Source organism: Cryphonectria parasitica (assembly GCF_011745365.1).
Source record: "Cryphonectria parasitica EP155 unplaced genomic scaffold M406scaffold_5, whole genome shotgun sequence".
Lineage (NCBI taxonomy): Eukaryota > Fungi > Ascomycota > Sordariomycetes > Diaporthales > Cryphonectriaceae > Cryphonectria > Cryphonectria parasitica.
Genome location: NW_024468913.1, coordinates 4,197,309 through 4,221,117, shown reverse-complemented (window position 1 = coordinate 4,221,117; position 23,809 = coordinate 4,197,309). Strand labels below are relative to the sequence as shown.

At 53.7% G+C, this 23,809-nt stretch overlaps 9 protein-coding genes across 9 annotated transcripts; 5 read left to right on the top strand and 4 right to left on the bottom strand.

The window, feature by feature from the left end:
* Window positions 1-168: 168 nt before the first annotated feature.
* On the top strand, window positions 169-1,536 carry M406DRAFT_346937 (S-adenosyl-methionine-sterol-C methyltransferase; the record flags this gene model as incomplete). The annotated part of the gene is made up of 2 exons (XM_040922236.1): window positions 169-383; window positions 438-1,536. 2 exons carry the CDS (start codon window positions 169-171, stop codon window positions 1,534-1,536), a joined length of 1,314 nt encoding a protein of 437 aa, XP_040776184.1.
* Window positions 1,537-3,144: 1,608 nt separating this feature from the next.
* On the top strand, window positions 3,145-4,379 carry M406DRAFT_356879 (NAD(P)-binding protein). Its single transcript, XM_040923542.1, has 2 exons — window positions 3,145-3,522; window positions 3,587-4,379. The coding sequence occupies exons 1-2, from the start codon at window positions 3,259-3,261 to the stop codon at window positions 4,286-4,288; spliced, it is 966 nt and encodes a 321-aa protein (XP_040776183.1). The 5' UTR covers window positions 3,145-3,258; the 3' UTR covers window positions 4,289-4,379.
* Window positions 4,380-4,451: 72 nt separating this feature from the next.
* Window positions 4,452-5,038, bottom strand: M406DRAFT_331529 (uncharacterized protein; the record flags this gene model as incomplete). The annotated part of the gene is made up of 2 exons (XM_040920641.1): window positions 4,452-4,589; window positions 4,655-5,038. 2 exons carry the CDS (start codon window positions 5,036-5,038, stop codon window positions 4,452-4,454), a joined length of 522 nt encoding a protein of 173 aa, XP_040776182.1.
* Window positions 5,039-5,518: 480 nt separating this feature from the next.
* Window positions 5,519-6,429, top strand: M406DRAFT_232942 (LmbE-like protein; the record flags this gene model as incomplete). The annotated part of the gene is made up of 2 exons (XM_040915923.1): window positions 5,519-5,793; window positions 5,895-6,429. Coding segments are annotated over 2 exons (810 nt in total), but the record flags the coding sequence as incomplete, so codon positions are not given.
* Window positions 6,430-6,747: 318 nt separating this feature from the next.
* Window positions 6,748-9,610, bottom strand: M406DRAFT_70286 (uncharacterized protein; the record flags this gene model as incomplete). The annotated part of the gene is made up of 3 exons (XM_040925338.1): window positions 6,748-8,954; window positions 9,238-9,266; window positions 9,543-9,610. 3 exons carry the CDS (start codon window positions 9,608-9,610, stop codon window positions 6,748-6,750), a joined length of 2,304 nt encoding a protein of 767 aa, XP_040776180.1.
* A 179-nt stretch (window positions 9,611-9,789) lies between these two features.
* On the top strand, window positions 9,790-10,213 carry M406DRAFT_259902 (uncharacterized protein; the record flags this gene model as incomplete). Its single annotated transcript, XM_040917326.1, has 2 exons — window positions 9,790-9,912; window positions 10,013-10,213. The coding sequence occupies 2 exons, from the start codon at window positions 9,790-9,792 to the stop codon at window positions 10,211-10,213; spliced, it is 324 nt and encodes a 107-aa protein (XP_040776179.1).
* Window positions 10,214-11,371: 1,158 nt separating this feature from the next.
* M406DRAFT_278996 (P-loop containing nucleoside triphosphate hydrolase protein) lies at window positions 11,372-13,954 on the top strand. The gene is made up of 3 exons (XM_040918368.1): window positions 11,372-11,536; window positions 11,651-12,975; window positions 13,074-13,954. Exons 2-3 carry the CDS (start codon window positions 11,678-11,680, stop codon window positions 13,756-13,758), a joined length of 1,983 nt encoding a protein of 660 aa, XP_040776178.1. The 5' UTR covers window positions 11,372-11,536; window positions 11,651-11,677; the 3' UTR covers window positions 13,759-13,954.
* A 135-nt stretch (window positions 13,955-14,089) lies between these two features.
* M406DRAFT_346932 (uncharacterized protein) lies at window positions 14,090-16,097 on the bottom strand (the record flags this gene model as incomplete). The annotated part of the gene is made up of 3 exons (XM_040922235.1): window positions 14,090-14,200; window positions 14,462-15,759; window positions 16,000-16,097. 3 exons carry the CDS (start codon window positions 16,095-16,097, stop codon window positions 14,148-14,150), a joined length of 1,449 nt encoding a protein of 482 aa, XP_040776177.1. The 3' UTR covers window positions 14,090-14,147.
* A 5,657-nt stretch (window positions 16,098-21,754) lies between these two features.
* On the bottom strand, window positions 21,755-23,659 carry M406DRAFT_331524 (uncharacterized protein; the record flags this gene model as incomplete). The annotated part of the gene is made up of 4 exons (XM_040920640.1): window positions 21,755-21,807; window positions 21,895-22,080; window positions 22,231-22,407; window positions 22,858-23,659. The coding sequence occupies 4 exons, from the start codon at window positions 23,657-23,659 to the stop codon at window positions 21,755-21,757; spliced, it is 1,218 nt and encodes a 405-aa protein (XP_040776176.1).
* Between the last annotated feature and the right edge of the window lie 150 nt (window positions 23,660-23,809).

The window sequence follows — 23,809 nt, the reverse complement described above, 5'->3', positions numbered from 1 at the left end:
CCACGTTCCAACCACACCGTGCCACCTCACCTCATCCTCGTTGAGCACAACTCTACACCTCCCGGCCTCGATCCTTATTGATCCGGTCCGCGACCCGTAGAACCCCAGCGTCCTGTCTCGATTACTACAGTATAGTATTGAGTTTCTGCCGCGTCATTGGACATGAAGATGGCTGCCGCCGTGGTTGTGACGCCACCTACACCAGCTGCGGGCCCCAGGATGCCTGCTCTCCTGGCATCTCCTCAGACCACGCCTGAATCCATAACGCCTACCACCTTGGAGGGCACCAGCCTGACGGACAGCGCGCGCAGCAGCGTGTCCCTGACCGAGAAGAAAACAGCTTCCGTGCCACCATCCGACAAGGCTTTCACCCAAAAACCCAGGTCGAAACGGGCCCTCTCCTCCCACCGGGGCAGCAGCAAGACGGGACATGACAGGTCTCGTGATCAGGATGCGGGTGCCGACCCCGACCGCTCCGTCTCTCCTGGTCGCCTCAAGACCTTTGCTCGGTCCTTCAGGTACTTGTGCGGCCTCACGCCGAAACAGGTTGACGATTTCATGGCGTCTTATATCATCTACAACCTCGACTGGGCCGATGAGACCAGGATGATCGAGACGCTCGGGCCTGACTACCAGCAAAAGGTAGGAGACTGCCTCAAGTCCTATTATGGCGTGCTCAACCACCTTTGCGCCCTGGGCGATGTCGAGAAGATGTACATTCCCCCCGCCATAGACATGAAGGTCTCCGTACGGGATAATCAGCTGCTGTACGAGGAGTCCGTAGCCCGGGACCTCGGGCTGGCAGAGGGCCAAAGGGTTCTCGACCTGGGTTGTGGGAGGGGCCGTGTGGCCGCACACATGGCCAGGTACTCTGGTGCCCGCGTGACGGGGCTCAACATTGATCCCAACTCAATAGCACAGGCCCGCGCCTTCAACAAGGAGCTGGGTCTCGACAACGACTTCGTTGTGAAGGACTTCAATGACCTGCCTCTGCCCTTCGAGGACGAGTCTTTCGACGCCTTCTACAACATCCAGGCCTTCAGTCTCGTCAAAGACCACAAGGCTCTACTGAAGGAGGTCTTTCGGGTCCTCAAGCCGGGCGCGCGCTTCTCCTCTCTGGACTGGGTGAAATACCCTGCCTACGATGAGCACAACCCCGAGCATGCCGAGCTCATGCGGCGCGTCAAGCCATTGATCGGGGCTGTCGGGACGCCGACCCCTGCGTCTCTCGAGGAGGCACTCACAGAGGCCGGATTCGTCATCACCAGGTCCGACAATGCGAGCGTGGCAACGGACGGGCTCCAGTCACCGCTCATCGACAAAGTCGACATCTACTTCCGGTCCGTACGCAGGGTCATCCTGGCCTTGTGTAAGCTGCGCATCTTGCCGCCCCACTTCAAGACCCTGATCAACAGACTGTGTCTGGATGGGCAGGCATTTGTCAAGATGGATGAGATGAGACTCATCACCACTACTTATCGAATCATCGCCGAGAAGCCACTGTCGACCACAGATGAGAAGCCCACCGAGCAGTAGCATTCATCTGGTGCCGCTGCATGAGTGCCAGCTGCTCGGGAACGGTTGGGGAAGACCTTGACGAGGCCTGATTGACCACCTTATAGTCTCGGAGCATTGAAGCATTGAAGAAATATTAATGTGTATTGTTTAGACTTGGAGCATCGAGCAGATCATTACATCTAGAGGTCCCTGCTTTTCTCTTTGCTTTTCCCCTTTCCTTTTATTCTGAGTGCCTGGGTGAAGAGTAATACAAGCATGTGAAGGCTTCGGGTGAAAAGAACTGAGAGCTGCTGGGCGTGTAGGAGAACTAGATTTGTGATGAGGCCTCGTGGTTTCGGGCGCACTTCTCGCTGCAGCTCCTGCCTTACATGTTCAAAACCGAGGCTGGAACCTTGGCGACCATGTGTGTTCTGGTGAGGGAGGATGGGAGCCCTGGTGATGGCAGAGTGATCCGCATTCCCCAGGTGTTCATAGTTTGGATGTTCAAATGGTAGGAGAGCCGACCCTGAATTCACCTCGACTCTCCTCGAAGGGTTTTGCGTGCCTCCAGGGTGCAGTAATCACGATAAACAATCTCAAATTTCTTATGCATGTTTATTCAACCCACTGATCATGCCTCATCGCTTGTTTTTTTCTTTTTTCTTCTTTCTTTTCTTCTGGAGGGACCTCACAGATCCACATATTGATGTAGGTGCTTGAACAGTCTACGCCATAGCTGTAATGAACCACACACTTTGGGATACACTGACCACATTTTCAATCATGCTGCATGTGTCTGGAGATGCCATTATGCTACGAACTGGGAAACCCCTATGTAAAAAATCTGTTTTGAGGCTGCGCTTGACCCATACATGTGCCTGGCTTACTCAATTGGAGGTTATCCGAGATGTGTTGTCCATGATCATGAGTCTACTCAGATAGTAGGAGGAGCACGTCCTCGTGTTCCATATTGACCCTGTCGCAGACTTGCTGCTGAATCATGGGCAGGTATGACAATTATGGTGGCCGAAAGGTAGTTCCATTTTCTCTTTATTGACGGGCCGGGTCTCGCCTACTTCCGCTTTGCTTCCCTTGGTGGCGTTCGCTGTCTGTTATTTATTGAACGAAGGAAGGAGAAATATATATTTATCAGCAAGTCATCGTAAAAGGAGCCGCACTCTATCATTTCCCACACACTTTCCTGATACGTTTTATCTGTGACGTCCAAACTTGAATTTAGGTTTCCGTCCTTCCGAGGAGTGGATCTAGCTACTAGCTACTACGTACTATGGTATAAAAATGACTAGAATCATGAGTAGGTCACTCATTTGACCATAGTAACTGAGATACTAACACCTATCACCGATACCACCCACCAAGGTTTGGCGGAGTCAGGTCTCATACTTGGGACTGAACCAAGGAACATCGAAATGCCGTGACCACCGACGCTTCTGGACGGGCGGCTCTAGCATGCCATTAGTAATTGTTACAGCAAAAGGGAACCACCCTTTTCGTCATGAGGCTCCATAACAGAGAGGGGTGGGGTTGGGGATCTGCTGCATTGCCTCTCTGAGTGGTTTGTCTGTTGCAGTTTCGTAGGCCAGAATCAGCTGATATTGGCCCCCCCCCTGAATAACCAGAGTCATTCACGTCTGAACTGATGAAAATACTTAAGACAAAAAGATTTCACATCTGCCCAAAGAGTCGTACTGTTCGCAACACGATACCACCGACACTGCCTGGCAGCCACAATCATAAATCATGAAGGATATCGGCATCTTCCCGGCCTCTGGTGGCCTCGGCGGGAGCACCTATCGGCACCTGCTCAAGCTCGTCCCTAACGACCACGTTACTCTCATCTGTCGGCACCCGGAAAAGGTAGAAGAGGAATATAGGCAGGCGGGCGTGGCAGTGCGCCGGGCGTCGTATGAGTGTACGCCGCAGGAGCTCGAGGTGGCCTTCAGCGGCCTCGACGTGCTGTTCCTCGTCTCGTACCCGAGCCACGTGCACGAGTACAGAGTGAAGGTGAGTGAGAAGGGGGAGAAACAGGGAGATGACCTTGCCGGAGCTAGAAGCTGACACGCACGAGGTTCAATTGCCCGCGATCGACGCCGCGCGCCGGGCTGGGGTTAAGCACATTTTCTACAGCAGCCTCGGCTTCGCTGGCGACGCTTCCTCCGGCTTGCCGAGTTCCAAGTCCCAGGCAGTGGTCATGCAGGCGCATCTGAGCAGCGAGAAATACCTAAGCTCTCTTGCTCAATCCGACCCAGGCTTCACGTACACATCGATACGCGAAGGCCTGTACTCGGAATCTTATCCCATTTACACAGCATTCCTGGACCCCAAGAATGCACCGGACGGGGCGGAGGTGACCATCCCTCACGATGGCAGTGGTCCTGGTGTGACCTGGGTCAAACGAGATGAGCTCGGAGAGGGCTCAGCCAAGCTCATCGCAAAATACTGCGGTGTGGGCGGGCAGTTTCCACAGCAGCTGGTCAACGGGACGGTGCTGCTGTCCGGGACGACCGAGATCAGCCTCGCCGAGACAGTGGGGGTCCTAGGAAGGGCAGTGGGCAAGTCGTTCAAGATCCGAGAGGTCCCTGTCGACGAGTATGTCAAGCTGCCGCAGGTGGTGAAGCAGTTTGGGGACGAGGAGAAGGCGAGGACGTGGGCGACCGCGTGGGTGGCAATCCGAGCTGGGGAGACATCTCTGGCAACGAAGGACCTGGAACAGCTTCTGGGTAGGAAGCCGGAGGAGTACGAGAAGACGATCCAAGCCCTATTGGCGTGAATTCAAAACTTGTAGCCTTTGTGCCAGAAGTATAGATAGGCTCCAACCAGGCTCAGAACGGACGGAGCAAGATCCATCTCCAACACAGACCAAACCCACAAACATCCAACGGGCGGGGCCTGTTTGAGGACGGCCATGTATGTGTACTTATTTGTGATCAGGATCAAGTAGCAACCAGATGCCAGGCTGGTGACGAAGAAGATGGCCTGGCGTACGGCGTGGTGAAACCTCGCTGGGAGGCCGGGGATGAAGGTGGTGTTGGCAGCATGCGGATGGAGAGCGTGGACGAGGGCGGCGAAGACTGCAAACAAGTAGCTGGGTCAGCAAGTGTCGATAGGGAAAAGGAATTGAAAGTGACGAACCAACTAGAGCCTGAATGGCCCTCGTTATGATCTTGTGCATCTCAATCTCCATGGCATACTGATGTTGGACGAGGTAGTCGAGGGTGAAATGCAACATGGCCAGACACACGGCGTAGAGAATTGTTTCCATGAAGCGGTCTGCCGAGGGAGGAAGGACATTGTCGGAGTCTCCCTCCTCCTCGCCCCCCTCGGCTTTCATCTGGCGTCCTTCTTTCTGTTCACCGACCGCCACCTTGGTTTTATTGTTTTTGAGCTGCTGTTGGTCTGCCATGTTGAACAGGTTCCTCTCCTCGGCGATCTGCAGGAGCGTCTTATCGGTAGGGGCTGACCGGTCGGGCTGGCGGAGCTTGATGTCCTTGGCCTTCTTTTCCTTTCGTTGACGAGCCATATTGAAACTGTAGAGTCGTATGGATGTGTTGTGGCAGTTCTTAGGGTGGTGGTGTTCGCGATGGTAATGGGTCGTGGTTGTGGTTCTGCCAAGGGCTTCCAAAATATCAAGCTCTCTAGGCTCTTGAGATTTTGATGTTCTGACAGCTTGGAACCCCTGTCCAGCCCTGGAACCCCTGTTCTTCAGCCCCCCGCTCCGAGAGCTTACCATACAGGTACCCATGCGTCATCCCGGGGTAGTTTTACAGTAACGCAGTAGTGCAAAGCTCACTACGCGTTACTACCATGCTCCTAGTAAGTAACTACACCATTGCAGCATCGTCGACGCGCCTCTCCTTTTGGCTCCTTCTGGCTCCTCTCCTCTCTTCCAGCCTCTTGTCGCAGCCACACACTGCATGGCGGCCCAAACCTGCTCCTCCTCGTCATGGAATCCTCTCTCTTGTCCATCTCGCTGCTTGTGCTGCTGATACCCACCCTGTACCTCTACACTGTAGGCATCGTGTCGACCAGATTTCCGGCCCTGCGCAACAAGCGCATCTGCCTGCTGATCGCCCACCCGGACGATGAGGCCATGTTCTTTGCGCCCACCGTCCTGGCCCTAACACGGCCAGAGCTCGGGAACCACGTCAAGATCCTGTGCCTCAGCAGCGGCGACGCCGAGGGACTGGGTGATACGCGCAAGAAAGAGCTAGTCAAGAGCGGGCTCGTTCTGGGCCTGAGGAAACCTGAGGATGTCTATGTTGTCGACAACCCTGCGTACGTTGACTCTTGTGCCCACCTTCTCTCTCTTGCCGTGGAGGGATACATACAATTGGATAGGCTGACATGATCCTCGCGCGGCAATATGAAATGTGCAGTGACTTTCCAGATTCCATGACAACAACCTGGCCCACCGAATCCATCTCCTCTCTTCTCCGTGACGCCTTCGCACCAAGCCAGAAGAAACCCGACCAGCAGCCCACCGCAACCATCGACGTCCTCATCACCTTCGACGGGCGGGGCGTCTCCTCCCATCCCAACCACATCTCCCTCTACCACGGCGCCCGTGCCTTCGTCTCCTCGCTCACCGCTCATAAGCCTGGCTGGTCCTCGCCCATTGACCTGTACACCCTGACCACCGTCGGTGTGGTCCGCAAGTATGCAGGTATATTGGATACGTTGGCCACCCTCGTTCCGACGGCGTTGGCTGCATGGCGCGGCGCCTCATCCGCCACCGCCAAGGACCATCCGGCCGCACTTGTCTTCATGCACGGTTTGGGTAATGGAGGATGGCTGACGGCGAGAGAGGCGATGACGAGGGCCCACCTCAGCCAGATGGTGTGGTTCCGTTATGGATGGATCACACTGAGCCGGTACATGTTCATGAATGACTTGAGGCTAGAGAAGGTGTAAGAATGTAGATATATATTTCTTTCGCTATAAACAGAAAATAGTACATTCGTTGGCTCCTCCGGATGTTTTTGGTTTTTTTTTTTTCACAAGAAAAACGCGGTGAGTGGAATCTCTTCATTAATCTGGATCCGGATCAGAGCTCGGTCAGAAATATATATTCATGCGATCTAGCCGTCTAGTTCGAACACCTAGGCTAAAGGCGAAAAATACATATATATATTCATGAAAGGCAGTCAAAGATCGATGGGTGGTTGAATAAGTCACCCGTACGATAGTCCTGCAATTCATCATCATCATCACTGCTTCTTCTCTGGCAGATCACCTCTGCATCCACACAAGGTGCCTCACCTGTGTCTTCTGTGTGGCCTCAGCGCCCAGATCCACTGGCACGGCTGCCGCGCGTACCGTCGTCCGAAGCACCCTATGTGCTGCATAGTGCTTCTTCCTCTGATCGTCGTGAAAGCCCGTAAAGATTTTGTTTTCGTCCCGGAGCCATGTCAGCGACACTTGTCCTGGGGGCGCCATGAGCGGCGGCCGGTACATGAATGCAGGCCGTTCAATGACCTGTGTTGCCAGTGGCCAGTCAGGCGGGAAACGGAAGTTCGCCACGCCCGTGGAGCTTGGTGGTGAGTCGCCTGCAGAGACGACGGATTCCCCAGAGGCAACGGCTCCGACAAAATCTTTAGTAGCATGACCACACATGTCGTCATCCTGATCCTCTATCTCATCTTCACTGGCCGGGTCTTCTTCCTGGTTGATCTCGTTTCCCTCTTGCGACGCTGCACTGTCCGACCCCTGGACTTCCGGTAGTGGCCTCTCCGATATTGGTCGTGGCTCTGCCACCGCCTGTGTAGTCACTACAGATTGCACTGAGACGTGGTCATTCTGAAGCTGTACGATGCCCGTTGCGATGCGGTACGTGATAGTCTTGGGCATGAAAGGCCCAAGCTCGCGCACAACCTCAGGGATAATCCTCACCGCGTTGTGGTCGTCGACTCGGCCGGGCTTCGTCTTCTTGAGCAGTTGTAGCGCTGTGTAGTGGAAACAGTACCACATGTAGTTTTTCCTAGACTGCAGCACACGGTAGCGGCGGTAGGCGGCATAATTCGGTACGCCCTGTCGGGTCGTCAGGACAAGCTCCTGCCATGCCTCACGCAATTGCCGGACGGTGTCCCGGTACAGGGGCCTGATTTGTCGGATCGCCTCCAAGGGCCTCGACTTGGATGCTGTTTCCAGGATCAGGATCTTGGTGAGGGTGTAGTAGTCCTTCATGCCTGGCTTGAAGTTGTACGGATGCTGGGTGCAGACGTTCCAGATATCTAGTAGTGTATCGGTCTTGATTAGCCTGCTCGGAAAGCCGGCCAGCCTCCACTCAGTGGAGGCAGGTCTCGTCTGCTGAATTCGCGCATAATCTAACAGGTCGGACCAGACCTTGTCAGGGACCATGAGGCCATACCGCGTCGACAGAAAGTCCACCAGCTTGACAGCCACAACGACCTGCCCTTGGTTTCCAAAGCAGTGGACGACCGCATCAAGTAGGGCCTCGGTGGGCGCTTTGGCGGAGCCCGGTGGGAAGTCCGCACCGCCGCTGACATCCACAGTGCCAGCATCCCAATCTATGACGACGTTGATACCCCAGCAGTCCTTGAGCAGAACACGGCTGGCCACGGTGCGGCCATTACGGCCATTGGCCTTCAGAACGGCGCAGGCGAGGAGCTCGTCGGCGGGCAAAAAGCCGCGCCTGAAAGCCGAGCGCTCTAGCTTGGCCAGGGGAAACCTCCTCCGCAGCATCCTCGTCAAGGGCTCGGCCCAGTAGAGCTCGCCCTGATTCTGCCCGAAACGATGTGCCTGCCGGCTCGTGGTGTTGGAAACGAGGGCTTTCAGTCTCTTTACCGTCGCTTTTGGGAGCCAGATGCTCGTGCGATATAAATCCAGCGGCCGCAAGCGGAGCCTGGCCAGGTTGTTATTCGCATAGAGGGCCTCTGTCAAGTAGCGGACCTTGATGAACTCGGTATACAACTGGGTATCGATCCAGTGCTGGTAGCCATCCCTCTTGACCTCAAACCAGATCTCCTTGGCGGCCTGAATGTTGGAGGTGGCACCTGCGCACCTTAGCAGGACGGCATAGTCGTTCAGGAGGGGCCGGACCTGCGAGGACCGGCGGGCTTGCTGAATCAAGCGCAGGCGGTTGAAGATGCTCACGTAGAGGGTTTTGACGCCCCACTTGTTGACGAGCTCACCGAGGGGCGTCTGGACGGAGGCACCGTAAGAGATACAAATCTCAGGAGCTGAGTCGACATTCTTCTGGACGTTGACGGGGTCGAAGATGCGCAGGATCTCGGAGAAGGTGGTACCAGGGATAGCCTTGACGGCATGACAGAAGTCATTGTCGAGCTCTGTAGCACCGCGGGTGAGATCAAGCAGGCAGAAATAAAGCCTGACGGGGTCGTTTTGCCGCAGGGCAACGAGCAGAGATTCAAGGGAGAGCTGGTATCTACTCAGAGAATGGGTGGTGTCGCGACTAGCTGAAGAACCTGAATAGAACCTCCTGAGGTCACCGTCTAAAGCTGCATCAGACGTGCTATGAAGGGCCTTCCTGGACAGACTGGCGAATCCGCTAGTAAAGCGGTGTTGAGGCTGATATCGAGGAAGAGGAGGATGAGTGTTAAAGCGAGCAGGACGAAAGCGGTTGTGGAGGCTCGATCTGGTTCCGGGTGGGCCAAATAGCGGCCGTCGGGCCTCCACCGGCCTAGAACTGATTTTCATCCGGGGCGGGTCGTTGGCGACTCATTGCTCTCTCACTCTCACACTCGTCTAGAGAGAAGACGAAGGAAGGGCTGTACGAGGAGTCGAGTTAGGAGTCGAGTTCAGTTTTGTGGCCGATAATTTTTGTGTGTAACCCTGCAAATTATGCCCCATGTCTCAGGAGAGGAGGGGGGAATAGCCCAAGGGGAACATTGTTACTCTATACCTGCATATTTGGAGAAGCAGCCCTGCCAGGCTCCCACCTACAGCTTTGGGGGTTGCTTCCCCTCATTCGAAAGAGAGCCTCAGGGCGCCCGGGGGCTGCGTATGCCTACAGGGCTGCAAGGCATGCTAGGGCCACCAGTTACCAGCCCCACTCCAGACCACCAGGCCCCTCCCACCCCTGTCGTAAGAGGAGAGCAGCAGTACCTGCCATGGTGTGCACGGGCTCTCAACTTTTCCCAACCCTAGCGCTGGCAATCCCTACAGAGAACAAACGTAGCACCAGACCAAACTTACATAGTACACCACCTTCATACTATCGCTCCATCCAGATTCCATAAGTCTGCTACCTCTACTTTTGGCAAACACTCGACATACAGGCTAGGTATTAACATGGCTGACGCTGGGGATGAACCTACCACCGCCTCCGAGCCTCTGGACCTCGTGCGTCTGCTGCTCGATGAGGTCGTCTTCGTCAAGCTCAGAGGCGACCGCGAGCTCAAGGGGAGACTTCATGTGAGAAGCTCATGCCACCCCTCCCCCCCCCAACTCCAACACCTCCTCCTCTCTCCCTTTTCTCTTCACTAGTATACACGCTGACCCGATTGCTGGACAGGCCTATGACAGCCATTGCAACTTGGTAATGGGCGAGGTGGAGGAGACTGTCTACGTGGTGGATGACGATGCAGGCGATGACGACGACGTCAAGACCGTCAGCAAGAGGTCCGAGATGCTCTTCGTCCGAGGTCAGTCGATAACCACTTCCCTGGATGGAGCCCCTACTGACGCCTTCGAACAGGCGATAGTGTCGTGCTGATTTCTCCTTTGTCTCAATCATGATCTGTGGCCTAGCCCCAGGTTCGCATCAAGGGACGGTCAGCTGAGGGGCATATATACCGTTGGTGCACCCTGAGAAAGTCGAGATACCTCAGGCATCTGCTGGCAAACGACATGAATAAGGCGGATTTGATGGTGGGTGAAAAGGGGCGGCCGGCGGATGAGGGGGAAGATACGGCAAAGTCGAACCCTGAGCAGGGTTTTCCTCTCTCATCCATGGCGAGGCTGGCAGGGAGCTTACCTCCGGGGGGGCATTGAAAGGCTTTGTGCCGAGGATGATACCTAAGACCAAGTATCACAGGTCAGATGGAAGGGAAAGACATAATGAAGCAGTAGAGGTAACTCTGCTCTTGCATCAAGACGTGCGACTTGGCAGACAGGCCGGGTGAGTCAGAAGGAAACCTGCGGTCAGCATCGGTGAGCGCTGTCAGCCTGGCCAGGAAGAAGGAGTGGGCAAACGGTAGCTTTCACCCCAGACATAATTGCTTCGAGAGTTTTCCCAAATTCCAGAGTTCCAAAGTTTACCTACCTGTTCCTAATATTGCCCTTCTGGTGTCTTTGGGAGCACTCGAAGATCACGACACAAGCAAGGGCAGAGCGGAGAGTAAAGCCGCTCGAGACAAGAAGGTAACCAGGATTCAGACACGATTTGAACGATATCTGTGAGCCTGTACAACCCCAACGAGCGACTTAGCTACGAGGGATGAGGCGACCTCATGGGATGGACTCATGCAAGTGGTCGAGTTGAGATACGCGGTTACTATTTTTCTGACATGAAAATTTTTATATACATCAATGACCAAGAGCCTTTGAAAACAATGTGTGAACAATGAACAAAGATGATACTCGAAAACAGAAATTTGACAGAATGAAATACATGATCGCCACCATGGAGCCATAGGATTTGGAGAAAGAAGTACCTGTAGACGAACTGCATCAGGCATGGCAGTATTCAAAGTACAGTGCTGCAGTAGATGGCATGCAAGCAAGCTGTGGTGGGGTAAAGGTTGACTGGTGACTGACTGATAAGAGTTTCCAGTGCGGGGGATAAGGGGCGGTACTTAAACTCGACTCGATGACTCGTAGTTGACAGCTTCCCCCATGTCGATCGCCACTCTCTTACCCCCATTGCTCATCCGGCAACCACAATAGGCACTCTCTTATTTTGTCTATTTATTCCTCAGGAATGCCCCGATCACAGCGTTCAGAGCTTCTATCTATTAGCAAGCCCATTACCCTTGAGGATCCCCCTACCATGATCACCCGAATACACCACCGCCTCTAAACTAAAGCACATGTCAAGGTATGCTGCTGCAACTACTACAACCGATCAGATGACAGAAGAAATCCATCTATCTACCTGTATATCGGCCTGTTTTGGAGTCACAAAGGCTCACACTCTCCCTCTCCTGTACAGTGCATCGGGTAATCCCACCTAGTCATAATGGCAACAAAATCAGCGAAGCTACCCCATGAACGGCGAAAAGGGGAGGCTGCCCTTAGCGACTTTGCTGAGTTTGTCGAGCAGCAGCAGGCAATCCGCTTCCCCAGTGCCAGACAGTCCAATGCCACCCCCACTACCTCAAATACAGTACCAAACACAACATCGCCATCAACTACGGCCCTAGCCTCCTCTACCGCCCCCTCTGCCCACAATGATATCGATGCTGAGCTGGACAGCATCCTCGACTCCCTGGAGCTGTCTGACAAGCAGCCCCAGGTGGCCCTCCACACACTACTGCTGGGTGACGATGACGATTCATTACAGAAGCTGGTAGAGCTCATCACACTGCGCCTGGAGGATGGCCATGGGGAGACATTGTTTGACATAGGCTTCGAGCACAATGGCGACTCTATGCACCTTGACAAGCCTGGCTGGGACAAGGCATGGAATCGCCTCCAGGAGGCTGCACACAAGGTCAAGGCTGACTGCCAGCTGCTGCTGACCAAGAACGTCGGGGGTGACATTGAGAGCCGGGCTGCTGCCAGCGAGAAGGACAAGGACTGCAGCGCCAAGGTGCTGATCCGCCAGAACCCCGCCACGGTCGAAAATGTTATAGAAACCAGGATAGCGGTGGTGGGCAATGTCGACGCCGGCAAGAGCTCCATGTTGGGCGTTCTGGTTAAGGGTGACCTCGATGATGGTCGCGGCAGGGCCCGCGTCAACCTCTTCCGCCACAAGCACGAGATCGAGACCGGACGGACCAGCTCTGTCGGGATGGAGATCATGGGCTTCGACACCCACGGCCAGGTCATCACATCCGACACGCCTGGCCGCAAGCTGTCGTGGGAGGAGATTGGCAAGCGCAGCGCCAAGGTCATCACCTTCACCGATCTGGCAGGTCATGAGCGGTACCTGCGCACCACCGTCTTCGGCCTGCTCTCGAGCAGCCCCAACTACTGCCTGCTCATGGTAGCGGCGAACAACGGTCTCATTGGTATGAGCAAGGAGCACCTGGGTATCGCGCTGGCTCTGAACGTCCCTGTCATGGTTGTCATCACCAAGATCGACATCTGCCCGCCTCAGATCCTCGAGCAGACCATCACGCAGATCACCAAGATTCTGAAATCTCCCGGCGCGAGAAAGATCCCCATCTTTATCAACAACCGGGATGAGTGCATCAACACCGCGACCCAATTTGTCTCTCAGCGCATCACGCCTATCTTTCAGGTCTCCAATGTCACCGGTCAGAACCTGGACCTTGTGCGGACGTTCCTCAACATCCTGCCGCACCATGGAAGGTAAGAAGACAGAACGTGGCATTCTTTTTTGAAAAAAAAAAAAAAAAAAAAAAAGCCCGACGATCTTCATGTGTTAAAAGTGTTGACACCCTTGCTAGATACGATGCCGACGCACCCTTCGAGTTCCACGTCAACGACACCTTTTCCGTTCCCTTCGTGGGCACTGTCGTCTCTGGTATCATCAAGTCCGGTGTCATTCACGCTGGTGATAATGTCATCATCGGACCCGACTCGCTCGGCCAGTTCACGCAGACTTCCATCCGGTCCATCGAGCGCAAGAGGATCAGTGTGCCCGCCGCGTCGGCAGGGCAATCTGCCTCGTTTGCGCTGAAGAAGATCCGGCGCAAAGAGGTCCGCAAGGGGATGGTCGTGCTGCCCAAGCCTGCCGACGGCGCGCCCCAGCCGAGGGTGTACAACGAGTTCGTGGCCGACGTCCTGATCCTGAACCACGTCACCACCATCAAGAAGAAGTACCAGGCCATGTTGCACGTGGGCCCCGTGTCGCAGACCTGCAGCATCATCGACGTCGACCGCCCCTTCATCCGGACGGGTGACCGCGCCACCGTGGCATTCCGCTTCGTCCAGCGGCCCGAGTACCTAGCGCCTGGCGACCGGTTATTGTTCCGTGAGGGCAGGACAAAAGGTCTTGGGATTGTGAAGGCTGTCGGCTACGACCCTTCTTTATTTCCAAAGAGCGAAGAAGAGGATGGTTCCAGCGGTGACACAACCAAGGGCAACGGGAAAGCTACGAGCCCCAAGGTGGAGGTTTCTCCTTCTTCTTGATAAAAACAATGGCGTTCTTTGGGGTTATTGGTGTAGTGTGTTGGTTGCTGGGGGAATGGAGATGAACAAGAGATATGGGCTGGCTTGGCTTGGCGTTCACAGTGTAGGTGTTCTCCAGGTTGATCAGACTACATACTTTTGATACTCTGTACTTCAAATGTCACATGTTGAGTGCAATACTACCATGTGCTCTTCCATGAAATTCCTCCCTCCGCACCTTGTCTGCCTTGGCTGTCTCTGTTCTATCATTGTCCTTTTTGGGGAATCGTCCAGAGGCGGAGTAATTATCACGTCAGGCACACAAGATGGTGAATTGAGAGACAAGTGTTTTGTCATCGTATCGTATTGGATAGCTCGATCGAGTTATCAATGGACCTTAGCCCGTCTAATTAAATGATCTTGAATGTGCTTTTGATGCACATGCGGGTATCAACCTGAATAACTAAATCAAGAGAAACAGACAGGTTATGTCAACAGAAGAAGGTGGGGGGTCTGGTACCCCGTGCGCCACGCCTCAAAACAACTCATGGGAGTGCTGATCGCCAGGAAGACAAGAGATGCAAGAAAGTACAAAAGAAAAGAAAAAGAAAAAAAGACCATCCCTAGAACAATGTGATTCAAGCAAGGGGCTTGTAGACATATATTCATCACCGCTGCCCTTCTGCCGAACTCCTGCCACTGGTTCTTCCGCTGACGCACCCACTGCCCGTCCCGCTCGGCCCAGGTGCAGCGTCCAAACTTTCCATAACGTCCGGGATGCCCTCAAGACTGCCAGACACCAGATCCTCACAGTAGGCGGGTGGGCTGGCCGGCACGTCTTGGTAGATGGGCGGGGCCTCGTTGTCCCACGAGATACCAATGCCTCCGCGCTCGGTGAGGATGGTGCCAAAGTGCATCCTGAGGATTCTCCCCACGCCTGTCTGGGTGACGAGACCGGGCTTCCCCGTGGGGGCGCACTCCTGGGAGACAACCATCTCCAGCATCAGCTGGTGCGATACCTCGGTACCGTCGCGGGACTTGAGGTCGCAGCTGTACTTGGCGTGCTTGTTGAGGGCGTACTCGAGCTCCAGGTCGACGCTGGAGTCCGTGGGGCCGGCATAGCTCGACTTCCACCCGCTGAACAGCGTCTTCTCGCCAATAACGCGTGTCTCCGTCCTCGACATGCCGCGCTTCTGCCGATCGGCGGCAGTGGTGTCTGCTGCTGCGGGCTTGTGCTTGTCACAGGCGGGGGCGACGGTCCTGAGGGTCTCCTCGAGGCGCCAGGTCAGCTTCTTAAGCTTCCAGTACTCGACGGTGGTGGTGCCCGTGTTGTTCTTGGCGATGCCGTCCAGGCGCATGGTCAAGGTGTTGGTGCCGATAGGGTGGATGACCTGCTGGTAGTGGACGGACGCCTTGACGTTGGTGGGCGGGAAGACTCGCACCGAGTGGTGCGGCAGCTCGGGCGGCGGCAGGGAGCGCTTCACGTCGAACAGCTTCTCGAGCTTGATGGGCGGCGACCCGGCGCGGGTGGGGATGGCCTCGGCCTTGAACTCGTAGGCGATGCTCACAAGGGGCGAGTCCAGGGTGGCGGGCAGGTGACCATCCAGCAGGACGGAGAAGGGGAACGGATGCACGCCATTGTGTAGAGTGCGGCCTGGGCTAGGGAGGAACTTCCACTCCTTGACGAGGGTGTACTGGTTGACGCAGTCGGAGCAGTGCACGGTGTAAGGTTTCTTCTGGGTCACGTGAATGTTGAGGGTGGCCTTGAAGGAGGCAATGTCGTACGACTCGTCCTTGATGTCAAGGAACAGCTGTCCCGACACCAGGGCGCCGGTGCTGTTTTCTTCGTCACCATGGAAGATGATGGGCGGGGACTCGATGCTCCAGGAGAGGCTTGCGTGTGGGTTGGTGTGTTGTTCCTTGTGTGAGCGGCCCAGGTGAATGCCAGGGAACGAGAGGCGGTGGTGGTGGATGTCCTTGCTGTCCTTCTCCTTGTGGTCATGACCACCACCACTGCCGTCTCTTGGCCGCAGCCGTGGCGAGTCTATGATCCTCCCTCCTCCTACTGCCGGCGCAGGGGATTGTGGCTGGCTGGTGGGAGTGGTGGCGGTGGTGGGATGAGTGTGGGTGTGTGTGTCAGACGACAGGGGAGATGGTTCATCCATGTTTATATCCTCTTCGATGGATGTTGCGTATGAAGGTGCCCTCTCTGCACAGGGCCGCTCTGGTTGGTTTGCGCCAGCAGTGATCCTGTTTGGTGACTTTGTTCTGCTTCGAATGGTGGATTTTTTGAGATGTATGACCTGGTTCTCAAAAGAACTGGTGGGGTTGCGGAAGAAACTGGCGACCCTGTGCGGCATCTCTTGTACCTGCCCCCAGTGGGGGGGGGGGTGCGACTTCCAAACTTGTTAGGCTTTGATAAATTGGCGCCGTCAGGGATTTGGCGCCACCTTTTTTTCTTCTTCTTCTTTTCTCTTTCTTTCGCCTTCTCGCCTTCTTCGTCCTGATTCCTGGTTGGTGACTCGGGTCAAGAGTGCCGAGGTTTCGCTTGGCTTCGCTTCTGAATGTCTGCTGCTGACTGATTGACTTTCCAAGGTAGTAATTGTGACAACAGGCTCCTTTCTCCCTGGACTGCCGAATATCGGAGGAAGTGTGAATTGTGATTCTCCGCGGGATTGTCGTCAAATTAGTGACTGAAGGTTGAAGATGACAGGCACAGTTGTGTATTCGCCTCGTCAAAATTGCGCCGAATGATTTCGTTTCGCGGTCAAATGTTCTTGGAATATATATACACTTGGACCGGTATGTGTTGGTAGGGGGACTGATGAGGCCTGCAGGGGGGGCGTATCGGATGTTTCCGTGTAAGTCGTCCAAGTAAGGCGCTGAAGAGGAAACGGGAATGCAGAGGGCTGGGGGTATTGTTGTTCTGAAAGCAAAGGATCAAAAAAAGGAGGTTGTAGTTTTGTTTGCAGGATGAAGGGAAAAAATAAGTAAAGCGTATGGAAAGTTACGCTCAAAGACACAGAGTCCAATGGCTTTCTCAAAGAATCCTGGATTTATTATAGATCGTGGCCATGACGGTCCTTATGAAAGCAGCGTCAGGCATTGCGTCGTGCTCCATGCCGTTTCCATCAGGTAATTCATGACACATAGTATGGTCGGCTTTGAAGGGTGGACACCCCTGCATTCTTTTTTTTTTTCTTTCTTTTTTTTTCATTCCCCCCCCCCCTCCATTCTTTTTCCTTCTTTCACACACTGTCTCCTTTCCCCTCCCTACCCACACACCCCCGTCCGTCCATTCTCCCTTAGCCTGTTGTACCCGTCCAACCCAGCCCGGGCGACCTGGAACGTTTTCACCGTATGGGGTGGATACAAGACATGATCACTAGGTACGTACCTCTATGCGCGCGCCCTGAGGCCATCACACATCAGCCCATCACCGGTCCGGATGACTCGTACCATAGCAAGTCTGTACATAGTACAGTACTATGTACAGTACTACATGATATGTAAAGGAAATCCTGCTACGGTGTGCACAGGTGAAGACCAATGCACCATAGTAATTTTCTCTACTCATATTGCTTCAGGATTGGTCTCCTAAGCCGGACGGCGGCGACGAGCCAAGTGGCCCTGAGTGAATTTAACCAGCAAAGGCACAAAACCATCTCACGATGGCTTCGTCTCGTCAAAGAAGGAGAAGAAGGAAAAAGGAGTTGAAGGCTGTTTGCAGGTTGTTGTCAGTGGAAACTGCTTCAGTAAACTACAGACCCCACACATTCCAGTTGCTCGCCCGGAAGCGGTTGTTGATCCTTACTACACCCATTTGTTTCTGTTGCCCCGGCGCTCCCGCCCGTTCATTCTATGAGAGATACAACACAATAACCACTACCGCCCCAGGCACTTGTGTGCTGAAAACATGCCGAGGTTGTGACCGTCACCATCGACAATATTGAATGTTCACCTCAAATAAAAATAAGAAAAGGCCTGTGACGATGTTGTGATCAGGTACATAGTAGCGGTACATACAAGATGTACATAGTACCATACCTAGGGTGACAGCCTCCGGGAAGAGTGCAGAACGGATCTGATCTCGCCCCACCAGCCAAACTACTGGGATTTTTTCACTCTCAAATGGCGCTATGTCACTATGGTAGGCGCCACGGCCAAGGCCAGCCCTGTGAGCTCGGGCTGAAACGAGAGGAGCGGCTCTGTCCCGTTAGCATTGCGCAGAACCACAGCATGGGGTCCATGGGTGTGGGCGTAAGCCAAGAAGCCAGAGCCTATGACTTTTACCACAACCCACATACAAATTCATGTTTCTGCTGCACTATGGTATGAAATGATGGACCATGACTCTCTCGAGCAAGGCTGTCCCAGACTGAGGCAGCATTGACGCCGGCACGACTTTCCGGTACGGGCAAGCCTGGAGTCATACCGACAAAGAAGTACCTAGGTCTTCTTCTTTTCTGGGGTTACAGGAATTTTCTTTTCTAAAAATGAGGAAAGTAACATGAGGCTGTTACTTACACACACTTCACACTTATAGCTAATGTTTCTCGGCACTGTCACATGCCCTCGTGACATTTACTTCTTGACCCCTCCTCGAACCACATAGCACCCAGTATACATACGTATAGCAACCTACATCATTCGGTACTATGTACCATTGCGTATAGCTGCAGCCCTTACATCTGCCAGAGCTTGTGCTAGTGCCGGTCAGCTGCCCGTCCGAAAAGCTTGTCTTTCTTTACGAGGGAGGGGGGTCTCTCATCAAGGTACTCCTCTTCTTTACAGCACGTACTGTATCAGAGTATTTTCAGGTCGTGCAAGCCAGACCGGCCCGGGACCTCAGTCTTCTTTTCTTTTCTTTTTTCCCCATCATTACTTACTGTCACTTCCTGCTTTGTCTCTTTCGAGTGCAGCAGTAACGTAGCATGCAAGACGACGTGCAGGGCGAGAAGAATATCACTCAATCGCTCATCAGCTAGAATGAAAGGATTCCCTTGGTAATTGTACTACAGGTGTACTATTACGCTACTTGGACAAATAATGTCGCCAATTTGCATCGATGATCAAAATCTGTCAAAAATCCGGGGGAAAGACGCCACAATTCTGTCACGCGGTGCTTGCTTTTAAGTCATTGTCCAGTGAGAAGGCGTAGACCGTCTGGCCCCTGCCACCCTCCACTAAGCTTTGGAGAGATATCTTGGACGCTACTTCCCAGGTAGACGGTAGGCTCTCAACTCGTTTGCGGACCAAAAAATGAAGGAAAAAAATATCAACCGTCCTCGGTCCGCGGGGCGAGCAAGCCGACCTTCGGCCGATTAGAGCCGCAGGGCGTGCCCGACGACAACGTAGTATGGTACTATGGTATGCTAAAGGATAGTGGTATGGCGGGCGTGATCGCTATTCACCGACAGTCATGCTTCTTTTTCCCCGCCTATTATCCTTTATCACGAAAAGTCCGGGGAAGATGGGGTCACATCACAACGTGCATCATGCCATAGACCTTGATGGGATGTTCTCATCATGCTTGCAGGTTTTATCCAGAAGGTAGATAGGATCTGCATTCCCATCAACCATCCACTGGGGCAGGGGGGGAAAAGGGAGGGAGACACATAGAAGAGGGACACAGACAAGTGATACGATGTGCCGGCACCCAGCAGCCGCTCTGGCTCCGAGGAGACGCACGATCCAAGATGCGGTACTTGCAGTACCACTGCATGCGCCGCGAAGGATCCCCGTCCATCCATCTCCCACTGCAGCAGGGGAGCGCGCATGGACAAGCTACTCACGAGTGATGAGGTGATGGCATGCTGGCACCTTATTGGATGTGCTTGTTACTTGATCGCACCATTTTCCGCTTCCCAATCGTCACCTCGAATGCGATCACGCTTCCCCAGGATCCGTGACGGGCCCTCCCCCAGTTCTACTACAGTTTGTACCACCGGCTTCCTAGCTGCGCGGAATGTCGTATGTAATTGCTGCCATTTGGTCATTACGATAGTACTATGTACGTGGCACATTGTACTCGTAATGGTTGATGTACTATGTACACGACACCATAAGTATTCAGGGGTCATCTACTCTGCCCAGCCCCGTCTAAGCGCCATAGCCTGATGGTATGTACCTCAAGAACGTTTCAATATTGTTCTTACTCGATCATTACCCCATAACTTCCTTATTCTGCCTTTTGGTCTCGCCCAAGTGGATCTCTGGCTGCAACCTTTTCTATTCTCTTCTTTTCTTTCCTTTCCACCATCCTTCTGACTTGGTTTCCTTGATTCATAGAGCATGGAGGAATTTTTTTTGTGTGTCTGCACTGCGGTGCTATTACGTATTCCGTTCCGCTTGCAGATTCCCGAAACAGCACGCCCCGCCAAAGAGTTACTGAGTAGTAGAAAGTTCTCTCTCAGAGCACCGGGCACAGCCTGCGCGGGACGTCTCTTTGCGACCCACATTCTCATCGATCGCCAGGAACCATTTGTGGCGTTCTAGATTTTAGCAGGGAAAGGAAAGAAAGGAAGAAGAAAGAAAACAAACCTCCAGCACCTGGTTGCTATGTAGGAATACCATAATACTATGTACCATCAAGGCCCAGGCGGAGAACACCACCCATAGTTCTCCTGATCGGAATCAAATGGCGGTGGCTCCCCTTGGAAAAGCGCTGCAGGACACTACCTGCAGGGCTGATCACGGCCAAGTCGGAGGCGGCCGGCTAAGTCAGCAATGCACAAGACACTATTACATATTGATGATGTATCAATATGAACACTTATACTATTTACCTCATACTACAGTAGTAGCATCCATCTGTGGACCACGCAAAAGACCGATCAGGCAACCCTTTTTCCTCTCGAGTCTTGACCGCCCCAGGCCTGGATCACCTGGCCCCAAAAACTGACCAGCGCATCGGTATGTCACCACGCTCGAAATGAGCTTACCGCGTGGTGGGGACAGAAAAAGGGAGAGAGACATGTTCTGGAACCCCGAGCTTTGGAACTCCTGCCGGCCTTGTCGTTTTGTTTCCTATTGCGTACTTTTGGCGCGCCATGTACTTCCTTACTCTCACCTCTCTTTTTTCGATTCGTGTCTCGGCCCGGTGCATCAGAGGCGAGGCCGCACACGAAAAAGGTTGACTCCGGCCCCCAATGATGCCAAAACGTGATCCACCGTGGAACCCACCCAAGTGGGCCCCGTCCTGAGACCCGAAAGAGACTTACTTCACTTGGATTTTTATTTTCTATTTTTTTTTTATCGCCTTTGCTTTCTTTCCCTTGCCCTTCTTGGAATTACCGTGCGGATCTGCGGCTACAGGCGGCTTCAATGCTTCTTCATGACGTCCCTCGTCCTGTTTAGCACAATTGTAGATTTAAACTGTGTTTTGTCGCCTCGCGAGTCGCCGAGGGCTTCCAACGGAGAAGTAGTAGTAATGGTAACAACCACGCCATTAATTACAGAGCATCTGGTGCAAAAGTCTTGTATAGCAAGCGTGTACAAGACAGCTTCTCGTAGAAGTAGCGATAGTGATAGTAGCAAATCATTCTGCAGGCTATGTTCAGCGGAAAGCAACGAGAGAAAAGTAGCTGAACTTGTTTTGAGCCACCCGTTATATAAGCACGGCTGGTGGGTTGATTGCCTTCATCAAACAAATCATGACCTGGCATGACGGACAAGTAACATGTGCAGTGTGTTATTGTTACTGCGGTCTTCATGTTGCTAAGAGTGGACTGTTGCTACCAATCAACTTGATTATAGTAGCGTCGTCACGGTATGCATATTGTGTACTAAAGTACCCAACTTGTCTTATTCAGCAGCAACCCCCCCCCCCCCCGATTAACCCTCTTGACAGCTTACTGGTGTAGTTTACCGAACCGCGCTTTCTGATCTTGCAGATACCCCTTCAGTCTGTCCCTGCCGTCCACGGACAGAACATCATGCAGGTGGCTCTTTGCAAGTCCCGTAGCCGGTATGCACTTGTTCAGAATGTGACTCCGGTCTTCACATCCAGCCCCCTTCACGTAACAGCTGGTACAAAGATCATAGTATCCACCACTACCAGCACACTGGCTACAGCCTAAAAGATCGCAATCATTATCAGCTCTTGACCCAAGGAGGAGGGTGGTTTCTATGGTTAAGGGTCCTGTGAGCACTCACAATAAAATGGGCCCTCACTGAGTTTCTCTTTGCAGAATCGGCACATGTCCTTTTCCGTGAGCTGCCTCTTGATGTGTTTCTCACCCTTATAGATGACCTGACGAGATAGTACATGGCTAGTGTCTCCACAAGCTTTGTCCATCTCATAGCATCGGTCACAGATGTTCAGGTCATGAGTTTTGCAGGCTGAGGCTGTCAGCAGTGTACCAGATTTTCCAAGCACAACACCCTCACACTTTGCTCCTCGGCTCCCTTGTTTTCATTTCTTCCCCTCTGCTCCTTCTTTTCTCGTTTCTCTTTTCTTCTTCAAAATCTTCTGTGTTTTCATGTACTCACCGAATACTGGACCTTGCATGATCTTTTTCTTGCAAGTACCGCAGACAGTTACGTCCGAATTCAAGTCCGGGTGACTTCGATCAAAGTTTGCTCTGAGATAGACAAAAAGTCGATGCTCATCAGGGGAGACACAAGTCTGCCCTTGGTAATAGCAATCTTCGCAAAGATCGAACTGTCCTGATTTTTCATCACACTCAGGGCAGTCTTTGTTTTTATTTTTGCAAGCACGCAAAACAGAGTCAGCTCTCTGGGAACCCACCAAATTTGGCAGTTCTTCCACTCACAATAATACCGTCCTTGGGTTAATCCTTTTTCGCAGACCTTACACCGTATCTCTGCAACCGTCGCTAGTCTCCTTCTTGCATCTCCTCTCTCGGAATTCAGCACGTCACCGGAAACACACTTCTGTAAGGTTAGCATTGGCTGGTCGGGACAGGCGCATTTACTTCCAGCATCACGACACTCTTTGCAGAGATCGAAGTCGTCAGTGTCTTGACAGCAATCTGTTTTAACACGCCGAACAACAACAGTCAGTCAGAGTAATGGAAAGTTTCCTCATGAATGAATGACCAGCAAGGAACTCCAAGGGAAAAGAAATCGTCATCATCTTGAGAGACGCCCACTCACGTGCAAAGGTGCCATGTCTGATGGAGCGTTGGCAGCCGTGACAATATTGACCCAAGGGACCCTGCAGGCGGCTGCACTTCCCCTTCAGCCTCAGCTCGAGCTTAATTTCCGGATCCAGCAGCTTCTCCATGGCGTAGGCAAAGACAGCCTCGCCGACACACTCGCCCAGGAACTCCTCCATCTTCTTGGCAGCGGCGAGGCCCGCGGCATAACCGACAGCATGACCACTGCCAGCCTCGGCAGAAGCCGACGTGACCAGCTGCTCTGCGCCATGGCTCAGCACCGCGCCGTGGATCGCCTGCCCCACCGCGTTGGCCTGGTCCGACAGGCCCTGCACGAACCCATGCACCGCGTCCTCGGGGTTCGCGTTGACGAGATGCAGCGCCGCGCCCCCGCCCCCATGTGGTCCGGGCAGCGGCACATCCGGTGCCGCGACGACGTCGCCCACGAGATGGCCGACGCCCGCGCCCAGACCCATGCCCGCCAGCGAGGCGCCCAGTGGGATCCCCGCGTCGCGCTTGGTCATGTCATGCAGGGCGACCCCGCGCCGCGTGAGCTCCTCGCGGATGATGGCGAGCTTCTGCTTGGCGATCCAGTACCGGCGCAGCCCAAAGGCTGACACGCCCACCGTGAGCCCTGCCGTCTGTACCGCGTGCGACAGGCCGAGCGCGATCGAGGCGCTTGTCGCAAAGTGCTGTCGGAGCTTCCTGATCTCCTCCTCCTGCAGCTTGGGCGTCGAGCGCTCTGCGCATTTCGCGCGGTAGGCCGGTTCGTCAAAGTCGAAGATGTCGTGTAGACCCATCCTTGATCCTCTTTTTTTTTTCTTTTCTTTTTTTACATTGGGCAGAATCTCGTGGGCGGGGAGTCCTGATGACTATGATGATGGATTCATATGTGGGCTTTTTGATCTATTATTACGACACAACGATCGATATGCAGCAGATAACAAGGG

Bases quoted from the DNA above. Each gene is read 5' to 3' on its own strand.
- M406DRAFT_356879 (XM_040923542.1), top strand. From the start codon at position 3,259: ATGAAGGATATCGGCATCTTCCCGGCCTCTGGTGGCCTCGGCGGGAGC. The intron at 3,523-3,586 runs GTGAGTGAGAAG...GACACGCACGAG, and splicing joins TGCACGAGTACAGAGTGAAG to GTTCAATTGCCCGCGATCGA.
- M406DRAFT_278996 (XM_040918368.1), top strand. From the start codon at position 11,678: ATGGCAACAAAATCAGCGAAGCTACCCCATGAACGGCGAAAAGGGGAG. The intron at 12,976-13,073 runs GTAAGAAGACAG...CACCCTTGCTAG, and splicing joins ATCCTGCCGCACCATGGAAG to ATACGATGCCGACGCACCCT.